General features: G+C 38.5%; 1 protein-coding gene across 11 annotated transcripts in view; it reads right to left on the reverse strand.

The window, feature by feature from the left end:
• Positions 1 to 12283, reverse strand: part of MID1 (midline 1) — a 389100-nt gene that overhangs the window by 52947 nt on the left and 323870 nt on the right. For all 11 annotated transcript variants that reach the window (XM_015443459.4, XM_074030121.1, XM_015443457.4 and 8 more), the window contains one exon: positions 323 to 430. In XM_015443459.4, the coding sequence (XP_015298945.1) occupies positions 323 to 430 (108 nt within the window). The remainder of the gene's footprint in view (positions 1 to 322; positions 431 to 12283) is intronic.

Genomic DNA, 12283 nt, shown 5'->3' on the forward strand with positions numbered 1-12283 from the left:
GCCTCCACAGAACCCACCTTCTCATAGACAAGTGAGATAGAAAACAATGGCTATGATAGACAAGACCATTATGCTACCTCCTGGCGCTGGGCAACGGAGCAGCCCTTGTATCACAGGTCTTCACAGGAGACCATAGTACAAAGAAAAGGATGGAGAAAAAGCCGCCAAGCAAAGGCCTTTTAACTAAGTCTTAAAGACTTAAGAGGGAATTATAGAATGTATAGAAAAAGAGGGTTCTCAACATTTCCGAAGCCCCTGGAATATATTAGGAATTATTTTCTCCAGGTATGGAATATGAAATCTTCTGCCCTAGAAATCATACCTTCCCTTCTTTGATCTTGGTTCCAATAATTTGTCGTCTTTGCTGAATGATCTCAATAAGAAGATCACACTCCTCTGTCAATTTGGCTTCTTGACGTGATGCATTGACCTACAGGATAAGTACAATGGTAAGTGTTAATTTGGCCTTTGTTTTCAGTTAAATGCTACTTTTAATGTACACTAGGATGTTTCTAGTAATCTCGGAAAAGATATTTTAAATGTTAACTCTTTGATTATGCAGGGATGGCAAATATGGGACTTACATGGCCACTTCCTATCTTGCATCCTTGGAAAACATTATTATCCAGTGACAGCAGTCTTTTGTACTAAGCTAGACTCAGCTGCAGAATCTTTAACATAATATGTACATAGCCATTACCAATTAGTTGGAAACTGATGTGTCATGTGAAATATATTTGCAATTCCTGCTTTTATACTTTAAAAAAGTATCAAATTTTTCCTGTTAAACACAAAAAATGTAAGTTAAAAAAACAACCAATATTATTCTTTTATGGAGGACAGATTACTATCAATCTCTTTTAGACAAATTTTCCATAAGCAATGTAGCAAGACTGTATCACATTTATTTAACATTTCTTTTAAATACAAACATCAATTTTGTATCTAATCATTATAAAACATAAATAAAGCACCAAAAGATGGTTCAATAGTTTATTAATCTTATGACATAATTTAAAATTATACCCCTAGTATAATTCTGAAAGATCAAGGTTCTACAATGAAAGAATACCATTCACATGGAAAGGTGGATCATTACAGAATGGCTTGTATTTGAAGTTTTTGTGACTCGTATGCAAGGGAGGCTTACAATTAGCTCATTCTTGGCAACTAGGCCTGGGAAATACTCTGCACATGCTATTTCCTCCATCTCATGACAATTCTGAAATGCTTATTCACAAACAGAAACCCAGAAACCACAGCTGTGTGAGATGGAGATAGCAGGCATGAGGTTTATTATTTTAACACAGCCGCAGGAGAAGTTGCAATGTTACAAAGAATGACAATGGCATTGATTATTCTAGCATATCTCAGGGAGGAGACATGGCCCAGTCCCTAGCCTTTTTGATTTGGAAGACTTTAACTGGAGTAATTTCATTCTCTATGAATGAGATAAACTGGAAGTAGGGTCATGAGTTCAAGATAAAAATCCACTGATGGCTGTTCACAGAAACCATGTCCTGTTTCCAGAGGCCCAGGATTCCTTGAATTTTATTCATGATCATTGTTCAGACACAACATAGAGATTACTCAAGACATCTTATTGAGAAGATGGTCATTGGCCATTTGCAGTAAACCATGAGATTATGTCCTGTATCAGTTTAGCAGACAGAGTTATTTGCTAAGTATTTGTTTAATGAACAAAGAAAAAAATTAAAAATGCATTGACTGAGAAGTACAAATGTAGAACTCAGGCTAATATTTCAAGGAGGATAATCATTAGGCTTCATTTCTCTTATTGTTCTTTTATGTCATCATTTCTAGTTCCCCTTGAGGTTTCTCAAATAAATTTAGCTGTCTATTGACATATTTTCTTGAAACTTACACTCAGTAAATTTCTTGTGTTTCCTTTTGACCTCCTACTGAATTTAATAACTAACTACAACTGAGTTATGAAAAGGATGGGACCATATTGATAACATAAGCACATTATGATGGAGGAAGTAAAATTTCTAGAAAGTAGCACTGACAAAGCTTCTTTGCTTGACCAAACTTTAGTCTTGAACTTTCTCCTGGGCCCTTCTGTGCACTTCCTTGTAAACCAGTTTTAGCAAGAACCCTGCTGAGTTGGTTTAGCCAGAATCCTCCATCTCCATATCTGATCACTCTCAGTATCTGATTGGGTTCTTCATCCTTCACCATGCCCCGGGGAATGTCTGATCAACTTGGCCTACCTTCAGCAAGAATCCTTTTAGATCGGTTTAACCAGAATCCCCCTTACCCCTGATGTTTCCTGTTAGTAATTTTCCATCCACTTACCACCACCCTGCTCCTTGGCTGTAAATTCCCACTGGTCCACATGACACTGGGAGTTGAGTCCCATTCTATACTGAGGTCTCTTTCCCCTTACTACAATAGTCCTGAATAAAATCTGTTTTTACAGCTTTAAGTACTGTCCAGCTCTAGTTTTTCTTTGTCAGACCCCAGACTTGAAAAGTATCTACTAGAAATAAACCCGAAGAGATAAGTTGTACTTGAGAATACCAGGTAAATCTGATAGAACGTAAGCTCCATATGCGCAGGGATCTTCAGCTATTGTATTAAATAAGGTATCTATCCCAAGCACCTGGTGCCATGTCTGGCACAAAATAGGCATTCAAAAAATATTTGTTGAATAAATAAATAGGGAAAATGACCTTCCAAGAAGAGACAGGGCAAAAACGTAATGGAGCAAGTAGTTATTACTAGCAATCACTCGATATGCAGGCAATGGATGAGTTTCCAAGGACTGTGTAGACACAGAATTATGTCCTAAGGATTGTTTTATTTGAGGGGGAGGGAGGAAAGGAGTTGATTTTTTTTGAGACAGGGTCTTGCTCTTTCTCTGTCACCCAGGCTGGAGTGCACTGGTGCCATCACGGCTCACTGCATCCTCAACCTCTTGGGCTCAAGCAATCCTCCCCCTTCAGTCTCCTGAATAGCTGAATAGCTGGGACTATAGGCATATGCCATGACTCCCGGCTAAATTTTAAAAAAATGTATTTTTTTGTAGAGACGAGGTCTTGCTATGTTGCCAGGCTAGTCTCAAACTCCTGGGCTCAAGTGATCCTCCCACCTTGGCCTCTTAAAAGTGCTGGGATTACAGGTGTGTGCCACCACACCTGGCCAGGAATTGATTTTTTAAAACTGCCTTATTGGAATATATTTCACATATCATAAAATTTGTCCATTTAAAATGTGCAGTTTTGTGGTTTTTCGTGTATTCACAGATGATTTCATGTGCAATTGTCATCATAATCTAAGCCTAAAACATTTTCAGTGCCCAGAAAAGAAACCCATAATGTGTGCAGTCACTCCACATTTTCCCTACCTGCCCCAGCTCCAGCCCGAGGCAACCACTAGCCTACTTTCTGTCTGTTTATGGATTTGCCTGTTCTGGACATTTCATACAAATGGAATAAAATAATACATAATCCTTTTTGTTTTGCTTCTTTCACTTAGCATAATGTTTTCAAGGTTCATCTATGTGGTAGCATTTATCAGTACTTCATTCCCTTCTATGCCAAATAATATTTCATTGTATGAATAGACCACTTTTTGTTTATCTATTCTTTAATAGATGCACACTGATGTTTCTAGTTTTTGTTTGCTATAAATAATATTGATATGAACATTTATGTACAAGTTTTTGTGTGCCAATATATATTCATTTTTCTTTGATATTGGGGTGGAATTGCTGGGTTGCATAACTGTGTTTAATGTTTTAAGGAACTGCCAAGCTATTGTTCAAAGTGGCTGCATTATTTTATATTCCCATCAGAAATACATGAGGGTTCCAATTTCTCCACATCCTTGTTAATGCTTGTTATTGTCTGTCTTTTTAATTTTATTCATCGTAGTGGGTGTAAAGTAGTATCTCACTGTGGTTTTGACTTACATTTTCCTGATGGCTAATGATGCTGACCATCTTTTCATGTACTTACTGGACAGCTGTGTATCTACTTTGGAGATATGACTATTCGGATCTTTTGCTCCTTTTGTAATTGGATCATTTGTCTTTTAATTACTAGATTGTATTATTTCTTTACATATTCAGAATACAAGTCCCTTATCAAATATCTGATTTGCAAATATTACCTCCTGTTTTGTGGGTTGCCTTTGCATTTTCTTTATGATACCCTTTAAAGCACAAAACATTTTTAAATTTTAATGAAGTTCAATTTATCTACTTTTCTATTGTTACTTGTGCTTTTGTTGTTGTACCTAAGAAACCATTGCCTATCCCAAGGTCATGAAGACTTACTGTTCTGTTTTCCTCTATAAGTTTTATATTTTATATTTAGGTCTATGAGTCATTTTGAGGTCAGTTTTGTGTATGGTGTGAGGGTAGGCTTCTGACTTTATTCTTTTGCTTTGGATAGCCAGTTGTCTCAGCACAATTTTTTTTTTTTTTTTTTTTTTTTTTTTTTTTTTTTGAGACAGAGTCGCTCTGCCGCCCAGGCTGGAGTGCAGTGGCCGGATCTCAGCTCACTGCAAGCTCCGCCTCCCGGGTTCACGCCATTCTCCTGCCTCAGCCTCCCGAGTAGCTGGGACTACAGGCGCCCGCCACCGCGCCCGGCTAGTTTTTTGTATTTTTTAGTAGAGACGGGGTTTCACCGTGTTAGCCAGGATGGTCTCGATCTCCTGACCTCGTGATCCGCCCGTCTCGGCCTCCCAAAGTGCTGGGATTACAGGCTTGAGCCACCGCGCCCGGCCAGCACAATTTTTTGAAAGACTATTCTTTCTTTCATTGAAGTGTCTGAGAACCTTTGTCGAAAATCAATTGACCACATTGTGAGGTCCTCAAGTTTTACTGTTGTCACTAACATATTCCACACTTCAAGCTCTTCCGACTTTGACTAAGTCCAGTGAGACCCCACTGCTAATTTTAGAGTAGGGGCTGTGAGATGAAATGTGGTGTGTAATATATCCACATGGTGACATTAGGAAAATCTTAGGCTATCTCCACTTGTGAGTTTTCCTATTTGTAAAATGAGCTGAATGATTTCTGCTCTCTCAGCCATGTGGAATTATTGCGGTGAATACATGAAACAATATATGAAGAAACACCTAAACTTATGAAGCCATTGACAAATCTGAGGTACTGTTGTCTGCATTGAGAAGGGATTTTGTAAACAGATTATGATTTAGTTTAGGATCCATTTCACTCTCACAATCATTGGGATTTGAGTTACTGCATAGTAGAAAAAGTATCCCAGTTGCCACTGTAATATGGGGCTCAATTTAATCCAAATTTTGGCTATTTGATTTACAGAATGGATAGGTTTGCTTTACCAAAAAAGTGGGCTGAAATCCTCTTTGTTGAGGCAAATGTGTTTTGAGAACACTGATATCACAATCACCGTCACCCCAAAATGTAAAATCCTAGAAATTTGGGAACAGGATCTATTCATTTTAGGCCAAGTATTTTTCCTAGATCTTTCAGAGAATACAGATTTAGCTTTCCTTTTGAAACCAGGAAAGTTGAATCTTGTTTTCTACTTTCATGAATTTCCAAATTCTTGTAACTCTAGTATTCTTATATTCCAAAAGGTACAATAAAACAAGTTAAATACTATTCTATATTTCAAAGATTTTTCTACTACAAAGAAGTTTTCCACAGTTTTGCTGTTTCATGTGTCACTTAAACAAAGAATTAATGATTTGATTGGACTTTCTCATTAATTTCTATTAGTTCAAATATGGCAGGGTTTATTGGTTACTTGCAGTTATGTTCTGGTGTTTCTAGTTCCCAGGTTTGGTTTGGAAGCTAGCAGCTCCTGGTTATGATTTTTGCTTTCATTTCTGATTCACATCTTTTGATTCAGAAATCACTGTGGCTGATGAAAGTGCTCTGAGGAGCGCCAATTTAAGGATGCAGAAAACAAGTTCAAACTTTTCTTTCCAGTACTCACACTTCCACTTTTGTGCCATCAGTCTCCTCCTTGGCCCCTAAACTAAGGGGAAGAGTGAGATGAAGATCATTAGGAATGATGCCCAGTGGTGGGTAATTACTGTCTCCTGCCTTTGGACCACACTGGAAATGGGGCACTTGACTTCTCAGGACAAAATACAGTTTAAAATTAGGCCTTCCTGGCCGGGCGCAGTGGCTCATGCCTGTAATCCCAGCACTTTGGGAGGCCAAGGCCGGCGGGTTATGAGGTCAAGAGATTGAAACTATCCTGGCCAACATGATGAAACCCCGACTCTACTAAAAATACAAAAATTAGTTGGGTGTGGTGGTGCATGCCTATAATCCCAGCTACTTGGGAGGCTGAGGCAGGAGAACCACTTGAAACCAGGAGTCGGAGGTTGCAGTGAGCCGAGATCTCAGGCCAGGCTCCTCGAAACTATGGTTTTTTCTCACCTCAAGTACACTCATAAGCAAATATCACATCAGCCCACCAGTATGAGAAACTCAGTCATTTTCGCCTCATCTCATTTTTGGCCTCACCCATCTGCTCAGCACACACCTTCTCTACATTTAGAGTCACAGTTTTCTTTTGCATCTTGAAATGCATCTTCTCCCCATCAGTCTTGCCTGTAGGGAGTTGCTGACCCACTTTCTCCTATTCCTAGGGTAATATTGCTGCTTCTCTCTGACAATGACTTTCTGATCCTTTACAGTCTAATGAAAGAGACATTACAAAGCTGAATAATGATGTGAATGTAGAAGCAAAACAATCATATCTGGCCTGCCTAGTCCTGAGATGGAATTCAGCATTGAGGGTCACCCGGCTTCATTAATGCTCATATCTGGCACCAATAATCAGTTGCAGTCCCATGTAAGTTGCCACTGGGTGCACAGTTTACCTTCCCTTTCTAGAAATGCAGTTACGCATAATCATTCCCCAGATTAGTTAATGATGACATAAATGGATTAGCTATTTTCTCGAGAGCACTTGGCTAGCAACGCCCAAAGTCTCCCTGTTAAGTTTTATGGTGTAATAGTGTTACACTGTTTTGAGGAACGGGTGGGGTAAAGAGGACAATTATTTTTTTCCTTCTCAAATACGTATAAACATTAAAGGGATTTAGTTACATACATATACTAGAAATTGGACTAGGTGTCTGTGAAATGCTCTTTAGCAGTCTGTAAGTGGTATTTAAGTATTATTTCTAAAAACTGGCTCTTTTAATTTGACTTGTATTCAACTGCAAAATGAGATGTTCAGTGCAGAGTATAAACATCATTAGATTTCAGACATGTGTGGGCTTGAAATCTTTAGAAATATTTGGAACACTTAGGATGGAGCATCAGTGAAGGAAAAAAATATCTGGTCAGTTCTCACAGGTGAAATTGAACTAGCATGCATTTTAGAAACCCTCATTTTCTCATTTTGCAGTGCTTTATTGAAATAAGTTAGCCATCCATAGACTTTCAGAATACAGCCTTATAATTCCTGTTGTGAAAATGACACACTGACTTGATATATCACTTCTTACTTGTACACAGACGGAGACACTGAAGTAAGCTTGGGAGAGGATAACCCCAATGTGTTGGAGACAGGATATTCTATTTCTGGGTATTGAGAAGAAGGTTGCACAAATCCGGAGGCTACTATTCACTTTGAATTCCGCAAGAATGGTAGACCCCTTGAGTTGTGCAATCCAGATGCCTCTCCCACCCTGGCCCACCATTACTGCACTCTTGAAATTGCACCATCAAACCGTGACCCCTTTAGTTTAAGATTCTGAACCTTGCCATCTTTGAAACCATTACCAAGGAGACTGGGAGTTTAAAAGACAAATATCTAATTTACAAATTTGCCTAGATTCAGCCTCATGGCAAAAACAAAAGCTGTTTCATGCCACAGTGAATAAATGTGACCTTCCATTCCAAGGTCACGAATTAAGGTGACCTTGAGAAAGGCTGAAACATTTTTATATATGATGCTAGGTTGACATTCTTGTTATTGTTTAGACTCAAAAGGACTTTTCTCTATAACTAAGAATATGTAATTTTGAGTCTGCATCCAAATTTGAAGGGGTTAGTGGTACTACATAATGTGGCATAACCATCCCATCTCACTCCAAAGGAAAAACATTGGAGGAGTTAATTCCAATTTGCCCAAGGCTGAAGCAACTGAAACAAAACAGAGCTTTATATAAGCTGATATTTGACCTGTGGATGAGGGTACAGGGAGAAAACTGTATGCAAGTGGGCTCTACACCCAGCTGTGTACCACTGACCAGGTGCAAAAAGAAATATGAGGATATGAGGGTGCTTTGGGTTTTATTGCCAAAGACAGCTGTGATGAACATTCCAGACTCTGGGGCAAAAGTTAGAGCTGCCAGAGGAACAATGAAAGGGATTCTAATACTTCAGTCTGTATATAAAGCTGAGCCAAGGAGAATTGAGTAACAGCAGACAGTATTACCGTAATTCATCTGATATGTTTATATGTAATCTTCACCCTGAAACTCTTTCACACCAAAGTCAAATACTTGTGGACCCGGCTCAAGTGAATGAGAGAGAGAGAATGGCCTGGCTCCTGAGGTCCTTTGGAGGACAGATCAGAGTACAGGACAATATTTTTAATGTTTAATGTGTTAATTTAATATTTAACATTTTTGATCAAAACTTTTTAAACTCCAAGAAAGGCTTTTTCAGAAAAATTAAAAATGGAATCCTTTCATAAAGTGATTTTGGTGAGAAATAATAGTAGTGATATAGTGATATAACTAGAAGCTACATGTAATCCAGGCTTTAGCATAGTTACATGGTGGAAAATAATTTGGACCAGAGGAGATCAATTCTACATATTGATTAACTATCCAGACAGGAATTTGCTATGGGACTAAAAAAAATAGCTCCCAGGAACCTCATGATAAATCCTCTTTTCTTGAGGTTTCTAAGATTATGAAGTTTGAGTGCTGGACAAGATAGCAAGACACCATCAAAAATGGCAACACACTGTGGTTAGTAGAGCAATTAAATTCTTCCTTATAAATGAAATACAACTGTAATAAGGCAATAAAACTGCCTAGCAAAAAATGCCATTGCTAATGCCTAAAACTTTGAAACTTCACATAAAGGAGTTTTACTTCCAATAGCAGCATACAGAACGTGGCCATTCACGATGTTGTTGATGTCGCTGTTAGTTTTTCAGTAAAGCAAAAATCTTCAAACAGGTAAAATAATTTAGAGGGAGCAAGGGCTGGCTAATGGAGGCAATGGTTTGGGGCTCAGGGACTTGAGGAAGTCTTCCTGGGATTGAAATACCAGGTTTTTATTGCTTATTAGTTGTATCTTATTGGGCATTTACTTCAACTATCTATATCTCAAGTTCCCTACCTGCATAATAAGGAAAATAACACTTGTTACCTGGCAGACCAGGTGCGATGCTGCTAAACATCCTACAACACATAAGACAGCCCCCACAACAGTGAGAGGTCCATACCTAAATCCCACTAGTGCCAAGATTGAGAACCCCTGGGTTAGACTGTGGTGAGAACTAAATGAGTGAATACATGAAAAGCCCTTGACAAATGCTTGGCATGTAGTAATTACTACATAAATGTGAATGATCACTATTGCTAACAAACTTTTTTTATCTGGAATGTCCATAGAGAATTAAAACTAGAGGTTCTAGGACCAGTCAGCCTGTGCTGGTTACCTGAGGACTTTCTAGCATGAATCAAAACTTTGATGCATCTACATCATCAAAATAATAGCTTTGGAAGCTATAACATGAGGCTTAACTCCAGAATTTTTGAAGCTGCTTCTAAATCCCAAAATCCCAACTGGGTTCCTTGAAGGCTGCTTTCTGATGCAATTGGATGGGGAAAGAAGGGTAGAGAACATTCTTCCATGGTACAGAGCAGGAATTGGGAAACTTTTTTTTTGTAAAGGCCTAGATAGTAATTATTTTAGCATTGTGGGCCAGACGGTCTCTGTTGTAGCTACTCAACTCTGCTGTTGTAGTGTGAAAGCAGCCATAGACAATATGGATGCAAATGGACGTGGCTGTGTTCCAATAAAACTTTACTTACAAAAACAGTGTGATTTAGCATGAGCATCACAGTTTGCTGACCTCTGGCATAAAGGAAAAATCATGGACTTTATATTCAAAGGACTGCAGGTATGAAAAATATGTTAAATTTCTGTGAGAATGTTTCTTCATTTGCATACTTTTGATGAAAATATCTGTAAACAATCTGGTACATAGTAGATGCTCAATAAATATTAGTTTTCTTCTTTTAAAGCATGAATAGCTACAAGTACTAAATTAATGGAATTTCAATTTGAAAATGACAAAATACTTGCAGTATGGTTTTTACTGTCTCCATGATGTCCTGCTGACTTCTGTCACAATTATAATAAATGTTACTCCTTCTGTAATGTTTTTCCTAGGCTACACTCAACTGACTTCAATCTTATATTTTTGGCATCAATATCACAGTCTTTTCTTTTTGTGTTTGATGGTAACTTTGTTAGAAGCAGTTCCAAAATGAAGAAGCAGAATGGAAGGGGTTGCTCATAATTCATTGGAAAACAATAAACTCCTCCCTTCCTTTCTCTTATTAATTACACACTTTATAAAACAAATGCTTCACACCCTTCCGTTTGGGCTGGGCACACTGAATGAAAAGAAATCTACTAACCTGCCACGGGTGTTTGTCTCTATCACATCTTTTTCATAAAGTTTCTGAAAAGTAGCAATTTCTATTAAATAATTTTCAACAAATGTGTTTGGCATTTGATGTTGTGGTCAGAGGGTAGACAATAACTTTTAGAAGATGACCATTAATGGAGTGCCAGGAAAGATGGAGGTGACGTGTTTCAGGGAAGGGAAGTTATTTCTAATGGAAAGAGGAAACCTCTACTCTATGACTTTACCTTAATCACTTTCAATCTTACATGTTATTTCTCATTAAGTGGCATTCCTTTTAGTTGTTGTGCCATGATTCCTGAAAAGTGATGTACTGGAAAAATACTGAGTTGGACCCCTTTTCAGGCTTCAGTTACTCAGATATAGAAGCCATCTGCTCCTGCAAAGTTCTGGAAAACGAAGATTGGGTTTCTGCTCTTTGGTATTCCATACAGTGAGTGAAGTACACATGACTACGCCACTGATAGAACTTAACTGGGAGGTACAACTGGAAAATGTTAAGCTTTGTTCTGCCTTCGTGATGCATCCACAAGTGATATCTATGAAATATCTTGCCCTGTTGTTGTCATTCTAGAATATCAGGAGGTGAGTAGACTGATTTTTAAATATTTTTGATGTCCGGTGTTTCATATGTATGTTTACTCAAATATAATGAAACAGATTTAAGTTTAGAGAAATTGAACATGTGAGCGATAGCCATGACTAGAAAAAGAGACTTGTGCTATCATTTCATTTTAGACATGGTTGGCAGTTCTATCCTCCCTGAGAAGGATATGAGACAATAATGGATGGTCAAATTGTTGTCAGAAAACACCGGTACCGGGTAGGAAGTGAAACAGGGACAACTATGAAGCCAGTAAAGTGTGACTTACCAAGACCACCTTGGGCAACTGGAGATTAATCCCAGTGGGCAACTCTGGGAAACAGTATAGAACATTCCAGCTAATGAGGAAGAAGCAGAGTATTTATCTAACATCTCCCATCAGGAGCTGGTTGAAAGCTGTTGGGGGAAGGTAGGCATTAACTCCCCTTTGGAATTAGTTGGTCCTGGGAGGGGCAGAAAAAGCTCCCAGGCCAGGGAGATAGGACCTGTGAGTGGTATATGGGTATGGCCTTGACAGCTGTAGGAGAGCTCTTACACTAGAGGAGACTACAATATGACCATTTTGAGCTCTCATGGAGGACAGAGAGAGCTGGCATCACAGTCATCCAAGTTTTCAGTTCCAATGACTTTTGACTAACTGTGAGGCTAAACAGAATTTGCATCTGACAGTGCTTTCTGTACTAGCCTTGGTCATTCCTGATTTCAGGGCCACAATCTACCTACAAGCATTCATTTGCAACTGACTGTAAGTGGGTCTAAGTTTGAGCAATGGTAGGCAAAGTTCCCTGAAAAAGAAAACACATGACATCTAGTGTGTCAGACTAAAATGTATATTTCCTTATCTAATGACCCCTCACTTCCATCATTTCAACTCATTGTGAAATTATTATTTTCTTTCTGGAACAATGGTTTGAGAACTTGAAGCCTCTGCAGTAAACTTGACATTTTTAAAGCTTGAGTTAAAGATTATTTGGAGAAGCATCCCTCTCTCTCCCCACCCCCATTTTTTCCTCCCCCCTCCCCC

The sequence above is a fragment of the Macaca fascicularis genome, chromosome X (genome assembly GCF_037993035.2).
Source record: "Macaca fascicularis isolate 582-1 chromosome X, T2T-MFA8v1.1".
NCBI lineage: Eukaryota > Metazoa > Chordata > Mammalia > Primates > Cercopithecidae > Macaca > Macaca fascicularis.